The 22929-nt window shown below is 42.2% G+C and overlaps 1 protein-coding gene across 3 annotated transcripts in view; it reads right to left on the reverse strand.

Moving 5' to 3' along the window:
• SKIL (SKI like proto-oncogene) overlaps window positions 1-22929 on the reverse strand; it is a 73850-nt gene that overhangs the window by 27170 nt on the left and 23751 nt on the right. For all 3 annotated transcript variants that reach the window (XM_073578879.1, XM_073578880.1, XM_073578881.1), the window contains exons 3-4: window positions 14534-14628; window positions 1260-1504 (exon numbers count right to left, since the gene is read on the reverse strand). In XM_073578879.1, coding sequence (XP_073434980.1) covers window positions 1260-1504; window positions 14534-14628 — 340 coding nt within the window. The remainder of the gene's footprint in view (window positions 1-1259; window positions 1505-14533; window positions 14629-22929) is intronic.

Here is a 22929-nt window from a genome sequence, read left to right on the forward strand (position 1 = left end):
ACAAAAGTATAGCGTTATGTGCCACACGTGCAAGAAGTGTCTGAGACAAATCCCCCTGTAGGGTGTTAAATTTTGACCCTCTGCAGTCACCACTAGGGGGAGCTTATGACATAAGGTTGGCATATTGATTGCATTAATAACAATATAGACTATAGGGGTCCTCCACTACTGGACCACCCTAACTTAAACAATTTAGAACCCCAATTGAAATAAAAACAGTGCTCATTTGACTCCCGCTTCGGTGCGTTCCAGCGATGCCGGCACTGCTGTCCCCAGATAGCGATGTGACTTGGTTTATGGGCAGGCAGTAGCCAATGGGCAGCTCCTCGCCAGCTGCAGCCTTCACCATTTCATCAGAGTGGATGTCTGCTCTGACAGAATATTGGTGAGTAGTCGCAGTCGACGAGTGGATGGAACGGCGCTGCTGCAGGAGCTACAGTAAGTGTATATGGTTTTATTTTAAAGAATCATCCTGAATTAAGCTGGAGTTGCCCAGCAGTGGACAATCCCCAAGTTTGGAAGTTCTCCTCTATCCATCTTCCTGATCGCTGGAAGTCCGACTGGAACCCCAAAAGATCCCCGAGAACAGAGCTGTGAGATACCCTGTCTGAATAGAAAGGAGTATGAGTATGCACCCCAAGGTCCAATCATTTTCTGTGGGACTCCCAGAGATAAGAGAGCACAGTGGTTGGCCATCTGCGACAGTCCCATGTAGAATTAATGGAGCAGAAGTACGCAGCTCAACCTCCTCTCCATTCAGACAGGGCTTTTCAGAGCTCTATCCCCTTACAAAGAGCAGCATGGTCTGATGACAGGTCACTTTCAGATCCCCCTAATGAATTTATATCTATGCAGAGGATAAGTCTGAGCTGGAAGCATGTGCTCAGAGATATGGTGCTTGCTGTGAAAGTCATGTTATTTGGCAACTAAACAATATTTTCTTAAGTGTGGCAGAATACTTATGGGCTTCATTGTGCAAAAAAGCTCTTTCAGCAAAAAAGGATATATTTCAATATCGTAAATCATTTTCAGTGTATTATGTACTGACTGATGAACATCATTCAACATCTCCCTGCTATCGTGTCTTCAGTACAGCTGAACAGCAGTTTCCATGTCTTATCACATTATGTCACATCCTTGGGGACAGCAAAACAATCAGGAAGATAATTCCAGGTATCAGAGAAGTAAGCTGTTAATCAGGGCATCTTGCAATATTCCTTGGAGGATCATGGCTTCTGCTGTTCACATGCGTTACTTACGTTGTCTATTACTGGACTCGCTATCTGGTTTCAGATCTACGCTCTGCTGTTCCTCCATGGAGAGGTCAGGGTATGAGGTAGCAGATTTATGCTTTGTGCTCTGGGCCTGGTTTTCAGACTGCGCCACTGACTGCTTGTTCGTCTCTGCTTCTCTTCTTATGGGTTTGGAGTCCTTACATTGCGATACAGCAGCGGAAAGGGACACATTTGGCGCCACAACTTTATCGTACATATAGAGATAGTAACTGAAAAAATAAACAAAAAACAAAATATTAAAGAAAAATCTGATGTATACACACTGTAAATATAGCTTATATTATAAGGGAATCTGTCAGCAGGGTTTTGCTATGTAATCGGAGAGCAGCATAATATAGATCAAGACTGCCTGAATACAGTGATGTATCAGTTACTTGGCTAATTGGTGCAGAGTTGATAGCATCCCTGTTTTACTGCTGTCGCTGTGGCAGTGCTCAGAATGCTAAGCCCTGTATAAGCCCACCCACACCTCTGATTTGCAGCTTCCTGTGTGCACTGTGCTTTGCCAGAAACCTGCCAATCAGTGGTGGAGGTGGGTTACACAGATTAGCCTGACTGGAATGCATGTGAAACCTAGTCAGGCAGTGACAATCTCCTGCTGATAAAACACTGGATTGTATTGAAACTATAACACACAGCCTATTAAGTGATACATCACTACAATCAGGCTCTCTTCCTCTATATGATGCTGCTCTCAGATTACATGTTAAAAACCTGCTGACAGATAACCTTTAAAATCTTGGCTGGCCATTAATAGAAATGGGCTTAAAGAGGACCTGTCACTAGGTGAAAAGTGACCCAGTATTTAGTACGCTGAAATGCTAATTTTTATCATCTTTACCGAGGTGTGTTGTTCACAGTATTCTCTGGGGGAATATCTTCAGGCTGCTCAGCACTATTACCTTTTGAGCCATGCCCCCATGGTTAAGACCATAGAAATTAGCACAAACTAAAAATGACCACATCATGAATAGTATGGTGGATTTCAATTAAAGAATATAAAACTCAGGGGAGCAGGGGAACTAAAACTGGAGACCGGTCTTTTTTTTTTTTTTTTTTTTTAAACGATTTTGTCAGCACATCAGAAATGGCCAGATTTTGCACTTACGGTACTTTAATCCCACTGCTCCCGAGTGTTACTTTTTTCCTTTTTTTTTTTTTAAATCCATGATACTATTCCTTTTTTAGTTTAATTTTTTTATTTTAAATAAAAGACATGTGTTTCTAAATATGTTGGAAGTTACTGTACCTTTTCTTTTTTTATTTAGCGCACCGAAATGATAATTTTTATAGTTTGTGTTGAGGGGTGTTGCTCACAGGATTCCGTAGAAACTTGTATTTAGCATTGATCTCTTGTAAAAAAAACTATCCAAAATTAGCATACTGGGCAAATCTAAATAAAAATTCATATTTCTGGATCCACATATTTTTCTTTATAAGAAAAGTTTAGGAAGCAGCAGGAATAAACTAAGTGCAAAGCACTGTCCATTTTTAACTGGTGACAGCGCTTCTGAAAATGCCACTCTTGACCCAACCAGTGGCTTTTTACAATGAAACATAAAGTAGGCTATGTCTGCGTGTTGCGTTTTTGCGGGATTTTTTTTCTGCAGGGAAAACCTGCTCTCTCGGCAGTAAAGAAGCTGCTCACAAAAAGCAGGTTTTGCTGCGTATTTGCTGAGGGTTTTTGTGTCATGTGCGTGATAGAGTGTAGTGCCCAAGAAAATCATGATGCAACTTCCTTAAGGTTTTTGTGCCAAAAATGCAGCAAAACGGGATACCTACATCTTTGCGGTGTTTTTGCAGTTACTCATTGCTTTCTAGGAGTGAAAAAACACTGCAAAAACACTGAAAGAAGGGATATGCTGCAATTTTAAAAAACGCAGCAGTTTTCCAAATTCGTCAGGAGAAAAAAAAAACCAATGTATGTGGATGAGATTTCTGAAATCTCATAGCTTTGCTGGTACTGTAAAACCCAGCTTAATTTGCATTAAAAAAAGGTTTTTAATATTAGACAGTGTAGGACTATCCCAAACAGAGTTACCGTGTCGTGGTGGGATGGCTTTCATGCTACTTTTGATCAAAAACAGTATTACTGAAAACTCTGTATTATTTAGATGCACTTTTGCTTTTACTTATTTAGTTACAGCAGGGTTTTTGCTCATTTTGTCTTTTGCGGGTTTTATGTTTTATGGCCAATGTCAACATGCAATTATATGCTGTGTGTGTATCAACTCAAACCAAGCTCAATTTTTGTGTTTTTTAATAAAAAAAAAAAATGCCGCAAGAAGCGTAATGTGTGAACAAAGATTTATGCTATTGTAGTTTTGTTTTTGAAATTCACAAGATTGCTTGAAGTAATCCACTGTAACAAAACCTCAACTGCAAAAAAATATTTCTCCCCAATAACAGCAAGCAAAGACCTGAACACCTGAAGAATTGCAACGCTGAGTAGAAAGTTGTGTGCAATAGGTAAAACTTTATTTCCCCCAATAAACTCCTTTTAGGCCGGGGTCAGACGTGCGAGAAACTCGGACGAGTCTTGCAAGTCAATACCTGGCACTGCCGCCGGCACTCGGATCGGAGCGTTCAGCTCCATGTATTTCTATGCAGCTGAACGCTCCGATCCGAATGCCGGGTATTGACTGCAAGACTCGTCCGAGTTTCTAGCACATCTGACCCCGGCCTTAGAGGAAATATTGCTCACAATTAGCATGACAGTATTCCCAGTGTGTTCACAAGGAAATAAATTAAATAACATCTTTATTTTCCCTTCACTAAAGATGAAGAATATCTGTTCAATCATCGGTATTCACTGCCTTTCAAAATGTAATTCAATTCAGACTTCATTTAATCCATTAATATTTATACAATGCATTTGTCTCACTGCAGGTAGCCAGCGTGGAAAATGAACCCGTACAGGCGGGGTGGGATGATGCAGGCCTAAGGCCTGTTTCACACATACGTTTTTTTCCATCAGTTGCAATCCGCGAAAATGGCGGGACACAGATCCGCAAGTGCTTTGAAAGGAACGTGTGCTACCGGACCGTTGCTTTGACGGATCCGTGGAAGGTAGAAATTTAAAGGAACCCGTGCCCGGGGAGGAGAGAGTGAGTGAGAGTGTGAGTGAGTGAGTGAGAGAGTGTGAGTGAGAGAGTGTGAGTGAGAGAGTATGAGTGAGAGAGTATGAGTGAGTGTGAGTGAGAGAGTGTGAGTGAGAGAGTGTGAGTGAGAGAGTGTGAGTGAGAGAGTATTTTTGTCAGACGCCAGACCTTGAATTTAGGGTTAAATTTCCAGCAGAGGCAATCCTTCCGGGCATGCGCAGTGTACAATTGCGGATCCGGCAGCACAAAAACGTTGCAGTGTCCGTCCTGTCATGTCGGTGAACGCCAAAATTTTGGTGGATCCATAAAAAAACGGATCCAACGGATGACCATCCGTCAAGATCCGCCGATAATGCAAGTCAAGGGGAAAAAACGGATCCGCCAAGAAAAATGGCGGATCCGGTTTTTTCAAAATGGCGGATTTTGACTGATGGTGACAGACGGATTTGTGAAACAGGCCTAAGGTCTGTTTCACACATCCGTTTTTTGGCGTTAGTCAAAATCCGCCAATTTCTGAAAAAAACGGATCCACCAAAAAAGGGGCTGATCCGTTTTTTTCCCCCCATAGACTTACATTAGTAGACTTACATTTTTCGGTCTCTCGGGCGGATGGGACGGACACTGCAACGATTTTTGGACTTGATGGTCCGCTATTTTTAACTGCGCGGAAGCTTTGCTCTAGGAACACAACAAAAAATCTCTCTCTTTTTCCGGGCACGGGTTCCTTTAAAATTCAGCCGTCGGTGGATCCGTCTCAACAACGGCCCGCCGCCACATGTTCCTCTCAGTCCGCCGACGGATCCGTTTTCCGCCATTTGGGCGGATAGCAACTGATCTGAAGGACGGTTGTGTGAAACAGGCCTAAGATTCATGGAAAACTGCCTTCATTTCTTCCTCCTTGTATCTATGATTATGATCAGTCTCACTGTAACAAAATAGCAACTTGCCACCTGATCTTACAGCTTGTACTAAAACAGTATTCTTTCAACTTTCAAATCATTGATTATGAAGACTGCAAACTATCTAAATAAGCATATATAAAAAAATGCTAACGCAAAAGGGAACAAGAAGCGGCAAAAAGGAGGCAACAAAAGAGCGAATTAAAGATAAAGAAAAAGTAAGAAAAAGAAAAAGATACAGAAAGCAAAAGAAAAGAAAGCCATTGAAAAAAAGTGGAAAAAACAAAGCAGAAGGGAGAAAGTGAGCAAAAGCAAAAAATATGAAAGAAAAAAAGAAAATATAGTAAAACGAAATGCAAAAGAAAAAAAAAAAAAGTTTAAGTAGGAGGGAGAGCACAAGATGGAAGCCTACATGTATAATAAGTGGTATCCCTGACTACTCTGGTACATAGATCGCTTCCATCAGCCACTCCTGATACATCCGCGATATACTGTTACAGGCAGATGAAAAGCTTGGAACTGCATTGATCCGTTAAATAAAGGGGCCATGACTCTTTTATAGAAAGTGAAGCACTTTGGAGCATAACTTTGTCCAGACAAATCTTTGTCAAAATTCTCCCACTAACACATGCATCAACCAGAGACTATACTGTGACTTTAGATTTTAGACAAGGCAACCAATTTTTACACGCACTTCATTACATTAATAAAAATAACTCGGCATGGGGTATTGCCCTGAGTGGTACGTCTACTCAGTCATATCTCATTGCGAGATGGAAATCTTTGGGAGCCATGAAGAAAATCCTAACAGTATGATTTCCACTGAAGAAAACAGCTTTCCTCGTGGGCTGCATTGCTCTCCTGTCCATACAGTCCTCATGGGCTGCTTGTGGAGAAGCATGTGACCACACATGTCCATCAGCCTCCGCCAATTGTAAAACTCCCTCACATATGAAAGCTGCTTTTCTATTGGAGGAGGCTCATGGGCTATCTGGTCACATGCTCCTCCACAAGCAGCCATGTTGTAGGTAAGAACAGTCCAGTCCATGAGGAAAGCTGTAATAAGAAGAAGTGAAGGAGACAAGCCTGTATTAGTTACACATTAGTAGTGAAAAACTCCTTTAAGCCCATGGATTCCATGTAATTCTACAAATATGCAAGACTGAATACGGCTCCAAAACTTTATTGGTTTCTTTGAATACGATAGGCATGGGATGGCGCTGGAGACAGTGATGGAACAGCAGCTTCTCTGTCTATCAGCTCTGACAGGGTTCAGCTTAGTTCCCTAATGAATTTTAATGCTTGATCTAAATCTTGTAGAAAGAGGAGAGATAAACTGAGAGCAAGCACAGCAGTTACAAAACTAAAGGTGTTATGTCAACGTATTAATGAAGTACAGACACTTGTCACATCCATTACTATTTTAAATTAATGTTGTGCAACCCCTTCAAGTTATTTTGCACAAAAGCCACAGAGCTGAAAGTGCCTGCATGACATTACCGGGAACCAAAGACCAAGGTGTCAGCTGGACAACCAGAACCCATAAGGGGGCACATTTACTACGGTTACTGCACCTTGACTTTGTGCATACTTGGTCTTAAACTAAATGGTACAATTAGCACTAACCTGCAGTCAGCGACACTATTCTGTGCAGCTCTCAGCTATCTGGATAAAGAAATTATTTATGTGAGCATGTAGTTACCATGTTAAGAGGAAGAGTAGCCCTTACCTCAAGAACATGTACGGTATGTATAATTATTAGTTTTCAACGGCACCCATGTTAGCATCATTAGTGTAGTCTATAGAAGCTGCGATATGCTAGGCTGTTGACACACTAGTCTACAATGTAGAGGGCCACATATACAGTGGGTATGGAAAGTATTCAGACCCCTTCATTCCCCAAATGTTTCACTCTTTGTTTCATTGCATCCAATTTGGTAAACACAAAAAAGTTCATTTTTTTCTCATTAATGTACACTCTGCTCCCAATCCTGACTGGAAAAAAAACAAAACAGAAATGTTGAAATTTTTGCAAATTTATTAACCCCTTCACTACCAAGGGTGGTTTGCACGTTAACTACCGGGCCAATTTTTACAATTCTGACCACTGTACCTTTATGAGGTCATAACTCTGGAACGCTTTCATGGATCCTGGTGATTCTGACATTGTTTTCTCGTGACATATTGTACTTCATGTTCGTGGTAAAATTGCATTCAAATAACTTGCGTTTATTTGTGAAAAAAACGGAAATTTGGCGAAAATTTTGAAAATTTCGCAATTTTCCAACTTTGAATTTTTATGCCCTTAAATCACAGCGATACGGCACACAAAAAACTTAATACATAACATTTCCCACATGTTTACTTTACATCAGCACAATTTTGCAACCAAAATTTTTTTTTGCTAGGAAGTTATAAGGGTTAAAATTTGACCAGCGATTTCTCATTTTTGCAACACCATTTTATTTTTAGGGACCACTTCACATTTGAAGCCACTTTGAGGGGTCTATATGATAGAAAATACCCAAAAGTGACACCATTCTAAAAACTGCACCCCTCAAGGTGCTTAAAACCACATTCAAGAAGTTTATTAACCCTTTAGGTGCGTCACAGGAATTTTTTGAATATTAAAAAAAAATGAACATTTAACTTTTTTTCACAAAAAAAATACTTCAGGTTCAATTTTCTTTATTTTACCAAGGGTAACAGGAGAAATTGGACTGCAAAAGTTATTGTGCAATTTGTCCTGACTACGCTGATACCTGATATGTGGGGGGGAACCACTGTTTCGGCGCATGGCAGAGCTCAGAATGGAAGGAGCGCCGTTTGACTTTTTCAATGCAAAATTGGCTGGAATTCAGATCGGACGCCATGTCACGTTTGGCGAGCCCCTGATGTACCTAAACAGTGGAAACCCCCCCAAGTGACCCCATTTTGGAAACTAGACCCCCCAAGGAACTTATCTAGATATGTGGTGAGAACTTTGAACCCACAAGGGCTTCACAGAAGTTTATAACGTACAGCGGTACAATTAAAAAATCATATTTTTTCCACAAAAATGATCTTTTCACCCACAATTTTTATTTTTCCAAGGGTAACAGGACCCTAAAAGTTTTTGTGCAATTTGTCCTGAGTACGCTGATACCCCATATGTGGGTGTAAATGACTATTTGGGCGCATAGCAGAGCTCGGAAGGGAAGCAGCGCCATTTGACGTTTTTGGCTAGAATTGAGATCGGACACCATGTCGCGATTGGAAAACCCCTGATGTACCAAAACAGTGGAAACCCCCCACAAATGACACCATTTTGGAATCTAGACCCCCCAAGGAACTTATCTAGATGTGTGGTGAGAACTTTGAACCCCCAAGGGCTTCACAGAAGTTTATAACGTACAGCAGTACAATTAAAAAATCATATTTTTTCCACAAAAATGATCTTTTCACCCTCAATTCTTATTTTTCCAAAAGTAACAGGACCCTAAAAGATATTGTGCAATTTATCCTGAGTACGCTGATACCCCACATGTGGGTGTAAACCACTATTTGGGCGTATGGCAGAGCTCGGAAGGGAAGCAGCGCCATTTGACGTTTTTGGCTGGAATTGAGATCGGACACCATGTCGCATTAGGAAAGCCCCTGATGTACCAAAACAGTAGAAACCCCCCACAAATGACACCATTTTGGAAACTAGACCCCCCAAGGAACTTATCTAGATGTGTGGTGAGCACTTTGAACCCCCCAGTGCTTCACTGAAGTTTATAACGTCCGGGCGTGAAAATAAAAAAATCGTATTTTTTCCACAAACATGATCTTTTAGTCCCCATTTTTTTATTTTCCCAAGGGTAACAGGAGAAATTGGACCCCAAAAGTTGTTGTCCAATTTGTCCTGAGTACGCTGATACCTCATATGTGGGAGAAAACTACTGTATGGGCACACGTCGGGGCTCGGAAGGGAAGTAGTGACGTTTTGGAATGCAGACTTTGATGGAATGGTCTGCGGGTGTCATGTTGCGTTTGGAGAGCCCCTGATGTACCTAAACAGTGGAAACCCCCCACAAGTGACCCCATTTTGGAAACTAGACCCCCTAATGAACTTATCTAGATGTGTGGTGAGCACTTTGAACCCCCCCAGTGCTTCACAGAAGTTTATAACGACCGGGCGTGAAAATAAAAAAATCGTATTTTTTCCACAAACATGATCTTTTAGTCCCCATTTTTTTATTTTCCCAAGGGTAACAGGAGAAATTGGACCCCAAAAGTTGTTGTCCAATTTGTCCTGAGTACGCTGATACCTCATATGTGGGAGAAAACTACTGTATGGGCACACGTCGGGGCTCGGAAGGGAAGTAGTGACGTTTTGGAATGCAGACTTTGATGGAATGGTCTGCGGGTGTCATGTTGCGTTTGGAGAGCCCCTGATGTACCTAAACAGTGGAAACCCCCCACAAGTGACCCCATTTTGGAAACTAGACCCCCTAATGAACTTATCTAGATGTGTGGTGAGCACTTTGAACCCCCCAGTGCTTCACAGAAGTTTATAACGACCGGGCGTGAAAATAAAAATATCGTATTTTTTCAACAAACATCATCTTTTAGTCCCCATTTTTTTTATTTTCCCAAGGGTAACAGGAGAAATTGGACCCCAAAAGTTGTTGTCCAATTTGTCCTGAGTATGCTGATATCTCATATGTGGGAGAAAACTACTGTATGGGCACACGTCGGGGCTCGGAAGGGAAGTAGTGACGTTTTGGAATGCAGACTTTGATGGATTGGTATGCGGGTGTCATGTGTGTTTGGAGAGCCCCTGATGTACCTAAACTATTGAAACTCCCCACAAGTGACCCCATTTTGGAAACTAGACCCCCCACGGAGCTTATCTAGATGTGTGGAGAGCACTTTGAACCCCCAAGTGCTTCACAGAAGTTTATAACGCCTGGGCGTGAAAATAAAAAAAACATTTTTTTCCGCAAAATTATATTTTTGCCCCCAGTTTTTTATTTTCCTAAGGGTAACAGGAGAAATTGGACCCCAAAAGTTGTTTTGTAATTTGTCCTGAGTAGGCTGATACCCTACATGTGGGGGTAAAACACTGTTTGGGCACATGGCAGAGCTTGGAAGGGAAGGAGCACCATTTGACTTTTTCAACGCAGAATTGGCTGGAATTGAGATCAGACGCCATGTTGCCTTTGGAGAGCACCTGATGTGCCCAAACAGTGGAAACCCCCAATTATAACTCCAACCCTAACCTCAACACACCCCTAACCCTAATCTGAGCCCTAGCCCTAACCCTATCCCTAACCCTAACCCTAGCCCTAACCCTAGCCCTAACCCTAACCCTAGCCCTAACCCTAACCCTAGCCTTAACCCTAGCCCTAGCCCTAACCCTAGCCCTAACCCTAACCCTAGCGGGAAAATGGAAATAAATACATTTTCTTTTAGTTTTATTATTTTTCTCTAACTAAGGGGGTGATAACGGGGGGTTTGATTTACGATTTATGGTGGTTTTTATGTTTGGCGGCTGTCGCACGCTAAAAGACGCTTTTTATTGTAAAAATAGTTTTTGCATCACCACATATTGTGAGCTATAATTTTTCCATATTTTGACCCACCGAGTCATGTGAGGTCTTATTTTTTGCGGGACGAGTTGACGTTTTTATTGGTACCATTTTCGGGCACGTGACATTTTTTGATCGCTTTTTATTCCGATTTTTGGGATGCAGAATGAACAAAAACCAGCTTTTCATGAATTTCTTTTGGGGGGTGCGTTTACACCGTTCCGCGTGCGGTAAAATTGATAACGCGTTTTTATTCTTCGGGTCAGTACGGTTACAGCGATACCTCATTTAGGTCGTTTTTTTATGTTTTGTCGGTTTTTTGCAATGAAAACAATTTTATATAAAAAATAATTATTTTTGTATCGCTTTATTCTGCGAGCTATAACTTTTTTATTTTTTTGCGGATGATGCTGTATGGTGGCTCATTTTTTGCGGGACAAGATGACGTTTTCAGCGGTACCATGGATATTTATATGCGTCTTTTTGATCGCGCGTTATTGCACTTTTTGTTCGGTGGTATGATAATAAATCATTATTTTTTGCTTCGTTTTTTATTTTTATTTTTTAAGGGGTTCGCTAAAGGGGTTAACTAATGGGACAGTTTTATAGGGCAGGTCATTACGGACGCGGCGATACCAAATATGTGTACTTTTATTGTTTTGGTTTTTTTTTATTTTCAAAAAATGGATTTATTGGGGAATATTTTTTTTTTTTTAACTAATTTATTTAGCGATTTTTTTTAAATTATTTTTAACACTTTTTTTTTTTTTTTTTTTACTTTATTACCTTGTCCCAGGTGGGACATCACTGTCCTGTGACAGATCGCTGATCTGTCACATCACAGATCACTGTGACAGATCAGCGATCTGTCACAGGCACTGCTGCAGACTTCCTCATGCCTGCGCTTTGCAGGCACTGAGGAAGCCAGCTTCCTCAGGCCCCCGAAGGCCCCCGTCGCCATCTTGGATTCGGGGGCCTGGAGGAAGGGAGTCCCCCGCAGCAGCGCTGCACATTGCGCTGCCGTGGGGGGCTCAGGGAAGCACGGAGGGAGCCCCCTCCCTGCCGATGCTTCCCTTTAACCCCCGGTACACCGCGATCGCGTTTGATCGCGGTGTGCAAGGGGTTAACGTGTCGGGGGCGGTCCGTGACCGCCCCTGACACATTGTGCCGGGTGTCAGCTATGATAATTAGCTGACACTCGGCCGCGATCAGCGGCGCTCACCACGTGGGCGCCGCTGATCGCGATGACGTAATATTCCGTCCATGGTAATTAGGTCCATGGTCACATGGACGGAATATTACGTCAATTGTAGGTAAGGGGTTAAAAAAGAAAAACTGAAATAGAGACCCCTTGCTCAGACACTCATATTTAAATCACATGCTGTCCATTTCCTTGTGATCCTCCTTAAGATGGTTCTACTCCTTCATTGGAGCCCAGCTGTGTTTAATTAAACTGATACTACTTGATTTGGAAAGGCACACACCTGTCTATATAAGACCTTAGAGCTCACAATGCATGTCAGACCAAATGAGAATCATGAGGTCAAAAGAACTGGCCAAGGAGATCAGAGACAGAACTGTGGCAAGGCACACATCTGGCCAAGGTTACAAAAGAATTTCTGCAGTACTCAAGATTCCTAAGAGCACAGTGGCCTCCATAATCCTTAAATGGAAGAAGTTTGGGACCACCAGAAGTCTTCCTAGAGCTGGCTGTCCAGCCAAACTGAGCTATCGTGGGAGAAGAGCCTTAGTGAGAGAGGTGAAGAAGAACCCCAAGATCACTGTGGCTGAGCTCCACAGATGCAGTAGGGAGATGGGAGAAAGTTCCACAAAGTCAACTATCACTGCATTTCTGGGTTATTTTTCAGTCAACATGGGGTGCAGAGTGCAAATGAACTTATTTGTATTTACTCAATGGCTGCAATGAAACAAAGAGTGAAAAATGTAAAGGGGTCTGAATACATTCCGTACCCAATGTATATGGTTGCCTTCTCTCTGGGCTGCTGACTGCACTAACAATGGGATCACTTTTCCCTAAAGGGTCCAGACTCCATAGGTTTGATGGGTGGGGGTCTTGGAACCTAATCCATAAGTTTGATGGGTGGGTGTCTTAGAACTTATCAGATAATCATGGCAGATACTTTCCTAGATGGAAAATACCACTTTAAGTTATATTTTGACCCTCAGGAGTGGTACAATGTGTCAATTTAGTCCTCAAGCCAAAAAATGGTTGTACATACCGATTTTAGACCGATTAGGTGTGTAGAACAATGTTTACAAATTGCTCAAAAAAGGGCCATTGTGTCAACGGGAGAGATGAGTATAGGAGTAACCCCGGCACACTAATAACATGAAAGTAAAGTCTTCTCAACGACAGTCTTTAATTGTTGTGATTTTATTGATTGTGAAAAAAAAGGGTGGTGTTACAAGATTTAGGACACAAGGACGGGAGTCACGTGCTGACCCTACACATCGTGGTTACTATAGGTACCGTTCCAGCAGCTGGATTACAAAGGCAAACCTATACCACTTATTCACACACCTCAAAACCAAGGATCTAGTCATATCCCTGATGAAAGCTCGAGATGTAGAGCTGAAACGTTGGATTGTAACACCACCCTTTTTTGGATTGTAACACCACCCCTTTTTTTTCACAATCAATAAAATCACAACAATTAAAGACTGTCGTTGAGAAGACTTTACTTTCATGTTATTAGTGTGCCGGGGTTACTCCTATACTTTAGTCTTGTTTTTTCCCAGAGCACCTAAGTTGGGTTTTGAGCCTGTCATATCTACTTTATAAACGGGAGAGATGAGGCTCGGTTTCAAAAGATATAACGTACCAAAGATCGAGAGAATTTAGGAGCAAAAAAAGTAAGCGCACCAAGAGATCTTTGCAAGGTAGATACTGCACAGGATTAGTAAATCTACCCAAAAGATTGCCAGGGCAATCTAATATTACACAAGGAGGGCTACATAGAAGAAGGTATTTGCCCATTGTCCTGTACATGCACTATATTAGGAGCAGTCTGCCTTCTGTTAAGAGGTCTGCAGACAAAACATCTACTGTGAAAGTCCATACAAATAAGTAGATATTACATTTGGTCAAGGAAGAGTTTTGAAAATCAAAATTAGTTTTGAAAATTGTTATTCTGCTATGTCGCAGTATGTTTAAGGGTTTTCAAAAGAGAATCTAATGAGGCATCACAAATATACCTTTTTTGGATATAACTACTCAAGATTTCTTTAGGTCTGATATGAAGATTACCCTCACACACACCGCAAGATCCCCTGTAATTTCCGCAATATAATGTACAGGTGTAGAATAGTAGTAAAAAAGCTACTTTTCTTGGACATAAAATCAGATCATCTGTCCTTGCAGATCCGGCCTTGCAAGAGCAGAGATGTTATGTGTATCTGAGAAGGAATGTTGAAGGCAGAATCTCCCAGGACCATGCGCTTCAGCCGTGCTGATGTGGGACTCCCAAGTGTGATATCACCATGGACCGGCCAGGCAATGCACTGCCTGCTGAGAATCGTAGCTGCAGGATAAAAGGTAATGAGCTGAGAGCAGGTGAGCTGGAATACCGAGGCTGATCTCTAACAACGCTCATCTGATGGTCAGGACAGAAACTTATGATCATTCATTCATCGCTCTTGTTAACTCAGCCTTTATACTTTACCTTGGATGCAGCAAATGTGGGCGGCTGGTGCCATCATCTTCCTGCTTGATGACTGGGTACCAAGAAGGCAATTCCAAGGTCTGTATATGTTCAGTCTAAGAAAAGACACAGGAAACGATAAGTCTATGTTCAGCTACTAGACAACAGACAAGTATAAACTCACGAGGTTTTACCAAGACTCACATCATTATTAACCTCAGCTCCCAAGTCACATGATTACCATATATATACTGGTCAAACTTTTGGTAAGGGGGGGGATAATTGGCTGTCATGTGTCTCATGCTAATCTGTTCTGTGAGTGACAGCAGCCACATAAAAGAATGACATTTTGGCTATATACTGCAATACTATATTATTTCAGTGTATAGAACTACTTTTCACCGACTGAAAACTAAAAAAAAGTCACAGATATCAGAAAATGGCTTTTAAAAAAAAAATGTTTGCTTTTTTGTTCCCATCACTGGCACATGCACTCTACAATTGGGACAACGCTAAAATCATACTAACCTAAAGAATACACTGATCAAACTCATACACTCTGTTAATCAGACTTGTCACAAATCAGTATTTTAGGACTGACTGTTAAAAAGATTATGGATAAGGTCGTTTCACATTTGCGTTTCAGGGCGCAGCGACGGCCTGCGCACGGCCGCCGCTAAGCCCCACCCCTGCCGCGCCTCCGCCAGTAGTTCCGCCTCCGGGCGCATGACGCTGCATGCGTCATGCGTCCCCTATCTTTATCACTGAGGACGCAGGCCGTGCGCAGTATGCGTTTGGCGGCTCCTGCGTCCTTTTGACGGTGCGCCGAGCGCAACCAAATTGCAACAGGTTGCGTTTGGCACTGGTCGGCGCACCGTCAAAAGGACGCAGGCGCCGACAAAACGCATACTGCGCACAGCCTGCGTCCACAGTGATAAAGATAGGGGACGCATGACGCATACAGCGTCATGCGCCCGTAGGCGCAGCTACCGGCGGAGGCGCAGCAGGGGGCGGGGCTTAGCAGCAGCCGTGCGCAGGCCGTCGCTGCGCCCTGAAACGCAGATGTGAAACCGGCCTAAGAATTGTTATTTTCTGTATTCACGTCTGGGCTCTGTTCACATCTTCATAGTTATTTTTGTGATAAACCACAATGCGGTGCTGTGCACGACATGGCCATAGTCTGCAGCAAATATTTATGCAGTGTTGTCCATGCTTTTGTCATGTTTAGCTAAGAGGAAACTCAATTCATTATCGTATACAAGAGAAAAAGCCTTGAAAATAAATCAATATGACACTGCTTTCATCTCAAAGACATTGTGACCTTTCGTAGGTACGTCTGGGTTTCCAGCCATTCGGTTCACACACAATGGTTCTCTATAAGGGCACGGCAGACAGGTGCTACGTCCTGCTGCTTCAGCCTAATGATAGCAAGCAGGTGACCACAAGACCAGCACAATTGAGTGTTGATCAGGTATATGGCCACATTCACATGTTCAGTATTTTACATCAGTATTTGTACGCCAAACCAGGAATGGAACAACCAGAGGAAAAGTATAATAGAAACATGTCACCACTTCTACATTTTTGACCTACTGATGTAAAATACAAAATACTGAATGTGAATATGGCCTAAAGAAGAAAATCAGAGTACTCACCAATGCTAAGGTTCATTCAACTTATCAATGAAGGAACACAGTAACAGGGCAAAATAGTGGTTACCATTAGTCCACGTTCCTATGTTCCTGCATTAGTATACGAAGCTACGTTTAGCAGTCATGAGTGTCCTGGTTTTTGTCTTTGCTCCTGTGTTGTCTTCAGTGAGCACCACTTCTGCTACGAGCCCTATGCCCAAGAGATGCATCTTCTGGCGAATATCATCCTTGTGTGTTACTAGCAGTGCCAGTGCCAAGAAAGGTCAGAGCCTGCGCACTGCAGTACTTTCCTCTGCCCTCAACAGGACAGATAAGTAAACCTGCGCAGGAGCGCGATGCCAGGGAGCCATGAAACAAGCAGGAGGGCGGCATCACAAGAAGATGGGAAGCGCCGGCCCGGACATGCGACACCCATCGGACTGGACCACCCTGCAGGTGAGTATAATAAAACGTATGTTTCTTCTCTTGCAGGTCGGATCAGGGGCTTATCTGCAGCATTATAGAATACTGTGTATAAGTCCTGAAAGGTGGTGACCGGAACTCGTATCGGCCAAACCTGGTGACAGGTTTCATTTACTATTGAAAACATTATCTATGAGCTCAAAAACCTTTCAGGTGATGCGGTTTTTTAAAAAGATGATCAGCTTTTGCAGCTGAAAACCGTATCCTCAAAAAACACAGGAAAAACGCTGTGTGTGAATGTAGCCTTAGATCAGGAATAGAACAGCCATTTATAGGACATTTCATAACTTTCCCAAACTCCTATGAAAAAATATTCAGGACATCCTGCATTGAATTACTGTACCCAATTTATTATATATTTTAGGAGTCGGAGTCGGTCCATTTTATACCGACTCCAACTCCGACTCCACCAAAATGAGCACCGACTCCGACTCCACGACTCCGACTCCACAGCCCTGCATCTCACTCTACCTCAAGTTAGACTTCTTTCCAAGAATAGCACTTGCATTTTTGCATATTAAAGATGGTGAAGGGAAACGCGCTCAACAGCAATGCAAGTTTCTCAACTATTAGGTAAAGATGTGAACAAAACCTTTCATAATTGAATCTCCTTGTAAATCATTTACTAAAGGGGTCTTCCCACAAAATAAAGGCATGACATATCTAGGATATATAATGACAAAAATGGGGAAAGCAAACCTAGCCGTCAGGAAACCAGTAAAATAGCTATATATAAAACTGAGGCTCAAAATTTTATTTTGGACTTGCAAAATTTTTTTATTAGAACAATTTGTTACACAGAATCCCAACGTATCGGCCTAATCTGGCCTTTATCAAGGGTTTTTATCTGTATGATCAAATGTTCCAATCTCAAAATTCTGTACTGATAAAGACACTGAGTACTGGGGATCACGCCGCCGTCTGTTTGCCAAACAGACGGTGGCGTGGTCCCCAGTACTCAGTGTCTTTATCAGTACAGAATTTTGAGAATTTTGAGATTGGAACATTTGATCACACAGATAAAAACCCTTGATAAAGGCCAGATTAGGCTGAAACATTGGGATTCTGTGTAACAAATAGTTCTAATAAAAAATTTTTGCAAGTCCAAAATAACAATTTGAGCCTCAGGTTTATATGTAGCTATATATCTAGGATATGCCATCACTTTACGATTGGTGGAGGTCCAACATCTGGAACTGCTCAGACTTTGAAGAATAAAGGAGCTGCAGCAAAGCTTTATTCCAGTGAAGAATGAAGGCGAAACTGCGCTATGTAGGGAAAAAAGTGGCACCTTGATTCTCAGGATAGGTGGGGTTCCTTGAAATTCGACCACCACTAATCAGAAAGTAATAGGCCATCCCTTCATAAAATGGGAATTCCTCTTTCTAAAACTTGTAGCTCCTGTACTCAGCTTTTGCAACAAATCCAAGCGAATCCAAAACATATTTTGAAAGGGCAAAACAATCTATGAAAAATCACATCCACAACACAACAGGTATGCCGCAGAGTGACCAGATCCTAGAGTGAAAAGTGAAACAAAGCCCGGGGAAATCAGGATTTAACATGGAAGATTGTTAGCACACTGGTCTGATAAAGTACACTGCACACTAAAACTCCTATGAATAAATATTTCTTTCATAATTTGCCCAAATGCTAGGTAGATTTAATTTCTGTATCAAACAAAAATCTAATGCAAAAATAGAGCTTAAATATCAATGCAAATGACAGTAACCGCTTAGGGGGAGACTAGTCTGTATCATTACGAGAGCTCAGGGCTGAATATTACCAAGGACACTTCATACCCGATTTTATCTGCCTAGTTCAAACAATGAATAAAACATGTAAGAAATCTCATGTAGAGCATAATTACTATCAAACCCAAGAGGGTTAGGAATTTTCGAACATTACTCATACAAATACCATATTTTGTGTGCATTACAACAATAGTCAGGTTAGTCACTCAATAGCTCTACACTGGAAGCATTTATATTCCAGCCATTGATGCCATGACGGTGCACTTTAGAGACCCTCAATTACTGAAATAATGTTTTTTTAAGTTTTTGGCAAATTAATTTATATAATAGTGTAAAACATTCTGTGCAGGTTATTTTCTGTAGAAAATTGAACTTCAGTCGCTTTTTGTCAAAGTGCAAGCTATTTGCTATAAAATCAGTTGTATGATGACCAGTAGGTGTTCGATGGCCAGTTTTTACAGTCTCTCGTACTCCTCTGTGCAAGGACTTGTTCTGTAAATGAAGTCTGTCTGCAATGCTTATTTCTACCCAACCAACTGTCTTCAAGTTGAAATCCAATAAACCGGGTTGTCCACTACTAGAATGTCCTTCAGAAGGGTCATCAGTATCATACCAATAAAGGTGAGTTTATAGTAGCTGCAGGGTTATTGTAGGTTCTGGGCTTCTGTGAACAGATGGGATTTCAGGGGGAGGGGGGGGGGGAGACATTGACTAATTGGTTGCGATTTCAAGTTTAAGGGCTATGGACAGGAGAGTTGTGTGAAGTACAGGCAAGACCCAAGATGGAGGTTAATTAGGACTGAGATATGGAATAAATTCTCTGGGCAAGGACGAGATTTGTAGAGGGGGAACAAGGATTAATTATGCAGAATTGATGGTTCGGAGGGGTACAAGAGTGTTATTTGTGAGGCCACAGATAAGGATGTTGCAGTAGTCCAGGCAGGATATAAGAACATACACCAACATATTTGCACACTGGGGATAGTGCAAAGCTTGTCCCACCGGAATGGTTTCACACATCCATGAAACATGGACCGGCTCATATCACAATACCCGGCTCGACCGCTTGTCTCCTAACATCAGTTTATTGCCTCATATGAGACCTGGCCAGGTATTGCAATCCGAGCACGGCCTTTATCGATAGGTATGATTGGGGGTGGGGTTGGTGAAAACATCATAAATTCAGTTTTCTGCAAGGTGAAGACCAGAAGATATCACAAGGATCAGTGGTAAATTTACTTAGATTTAGTGGTAAGTTTCATATGTTACTTATTTTCTTGTTTGTTTCCTTTTCCTTTCTATCCCTTAGCACTGATTAACATACCTGTTAAGGACTAAGTTACCAAGTGTGAATATTTGTTTTTTACACTTGCATTTGTAAGACTATATTGAAGCTATTTACTCCTTTCATTGCATGAAGTAACACCGGGTTAAACAATGTACAGTCATGGCCAAAAGTTTTGAGAATGACACAAACATCAATCCCCACAAAGTCTACTGCTTCATTTTTTTCTAATGGCAATTTGCATATACTCCAGAATGTTATAAAGAGTGATCAGCTTAACAGCAATTACTTGCAAAGTCAATATTTGCCTAGAAAATTAACTTTATCCCCCAAAACACATTTCATCATAATTGCAGTTCTGCCTTAAAAGGACCAGCTAACATTGTTTCAGTGATTGCTCCATTAACACAGGTGTGGGTGTTGATGAGGACAGGGCTGGAGATCAATCTGTCATGGATTAAGTAAGAATGACACCACTGGACACTTTAAAAGGAGGCTGGTGCTTGGCATCATTGTTTCTCTTCTGTTAACCATGGTTATCTCTAAAGAAACACGTGCAGTCATCATTGCACTGCACAAAAATGGCCTAACAGGGAAGAGTATCGCAGCTAGAAAGATTGCACCTCAGTCAACAATCTATCGCATCATCAAGAACTTCAAGGAGAGAGGTTCCCTTGTTGCCAAAAAGGCTCCAGGGCACCCAAGAAAGACCAGCAAGCGCCAGGACCGTCTCTTAAAAGTGTTTCAGCTGCGGGATCGGGCTACCAGCAGTGCAAAGCTTGCTCAGGAATGGCAGCAGGCAGGTGTGAGTACATCTGCACGCACTGTGAGGCGGAGACTCTTGGAGCAAGGCCTGGTCTCAAGGAGGGCAGCAAAGAAGCCACTTCTCTCCAGGAAAAACATCATGGACAGACTGATATTCTGCAAGAGGGAGTGGACTGCTGAGGACTGGAGTAAAGTCATTTTCTCTGATGAATCCCCTTTTCGATTATTTGGGACATCTGGAAAACGGCTTATTCGGAGAAGACCAGGTGAGCGCTACCACCAGTCTTGTCTCATGCCAACTGTCAAGCATCCTGAAACCATTCATGTGTGGGGTTGCTTCTCAGCCAAGGGAATGGGCTCTTTCTCAGTCTTGCCTAAAAACACAGCCATGAATAAAGAATGGTACCAGAATGTCCTCCAAGAGCAACTTCTCCCAAACGTCCAAGAGCAGGTTGGCGATCAACAATGCCTTTTTCAACATGATGGAGCACCTTGCCATAAAGCAAAGGTGATAACTAAATGGCTCAGGGAACAAAACATAGAGATTTTGGGACCATGGCCTGGAAACTCCCCAGATCTTAATCCCATTGAGAACTTGTGGTCAATCATCAAGAGACGGGTGGACAAACAAAAACCTTCAAATTCAGACAAAATAAAAGCATTGATTTTGCAAGAATGGACTGCTATCAGTCAGGATTTGATCCAGAAGTTGATTGAGAGCATGCCAGGGAGAATTGCTGAGGTCCTGAAGAAGAAGGGTCAACACTGCAAATATTGACTTGCTGCATTAACTCATTCTAACTGTCAATATAACCTTTTGTTACTCATAATATGATTGCAATTACATTTCTGTATGTGATAAAAACATCTGACAAACACACATAAAAACCAGAGGCCAGCAGATCATGCGAAAATATAATATTTGTGTCATTCTCAAAACCTTTGGCCATGACTGTATTGCTTACCCTTTTGCTACTTGCTTTTCCGTATAAGTTTTTTCTGTGTGGACTAACTACATATTAAACCCCATTTACTTATATGGGATTGTAAAACCAAGCACTATTTATAGCTCTTTATAATTATCCGAGATTACCCAATATAGGGTTCATTACTTTACAGTCCTCACTTTTTGTCTTAAGGTAGTCACACTAAGGCTAGTTTCACATTTGCGCTTTATAGCGCAGTGACGGCCCCCATCCGGTCATCGCCGCCTACTAGCGCACATGGGCGCTTGCGATATGCGCACCCTATCTTTAGCATAGGGTGCGCAGATCGTGCGCTAGCAGGATTTTGCCGTGTGCTGCGCACTTTTGAAGGTGCGCCGTGCGCGCCGAAATGCAACATGCGCAGATCGCAAGCGCCCATGTGCGCTAGTAGACGGCGATGACCGGATGGGGCGGGGCTTAGCGGCGGCCGTGCGCAGGGCGTCGCTGCGCTATAAAGCGCAAATGTGAAACTAGCCTAAGCGATATCGCTAGCAATATCGCTATAACTTGTGACGTTATAGCGTTATTGCTAGCGATATCGCTGTGTCTGATACTTACCTACGACTCGCTCCCCCGCTGGTTATCGCTGATAGCGCGAGAACGTCCTGGACCGTTTCTTGTCGTCAGCTTCCGGCGGCACATCCTATGGAGAGACGAGCGACGAGCGTGAAGCCGGGCGGGAGGACGCAGGATCGCCGCGTCTGACAGGTAGGTAGCGACCCCCGTCCCCAGCGATGTCGCTGGTGAGATCTGCCTGTGTGGCAGCTCACTAGCGACCACTTAGCGATGCACCAGCGATCCTGACCGCGTCATTTCACTGGTCGGGATCGCTGGTGCATCGCTTATTGTGACAGTACCTTTAGGGTCACTAGCATTTTATAACCTCCCTTGATTCACAGTCACGAGTACTTTACAATTGTTGACATGTGATTTTATTTCCACTTACCAGGTGGTGCTATTGTTCTAGATATTTGAAATATAATTGTATCTGCCTTTAATGCTACTGGATTATTTAGACTTGAAATAATAATTTTATATTGATGCACGATACCTATATTGTCTCTGCTCTGTAGTACTGAGTTTCCTTATGGAATGTGGGAGCTGAATGGTTATACTTGCTACATCTGGACATGTAACTAAGATACCACACTTACTCTCTGTACAAATTCTCCTTTTTGTGTGCTTTTTAATTGTTGTATGTATAAAGTTTTATAACTATATACTTTTTGGGTAGTTCTTTCTTATTTGGTTTTCCTTTGAGGTCCCAAGTTTTGTACTGCCCTGTTTTGGGGTTCTACCTTTCTCCAAAGCGAGTTAGAGAAGGATGAGAAGGAGGAGGATCTAAAATTGCATGCGCTTTAATGGTAAAAGTAGAAAAAGCTGCTGCCATACAGATTTGGTGGCAGCTGATCTCCCAGAACACAAAATGTTCTGGCGGTATTTAAATTCAACCTGACCTTTACCTCTCCGACCATAGTCTGTAAGGGTATGTGCACACAATCAGGAATGGCTC

This window comes from Dendrobates tinctorius, unplaced genomic scaffold (genome assembly GCF_039654945.1).
Source record: "Dendrobates tinctorius isolate UK_male_01 unplaced genomic scaffold, ASM3965494v1 ptg000060l, whole genome shotgun sequence".
Taxonomy (NCBI): Eukaryota; Metazoa; Chordata; class Amphibia; order Anura; family Dendrobatidae; genus Dendrobates; species Dendrobates tinctorius.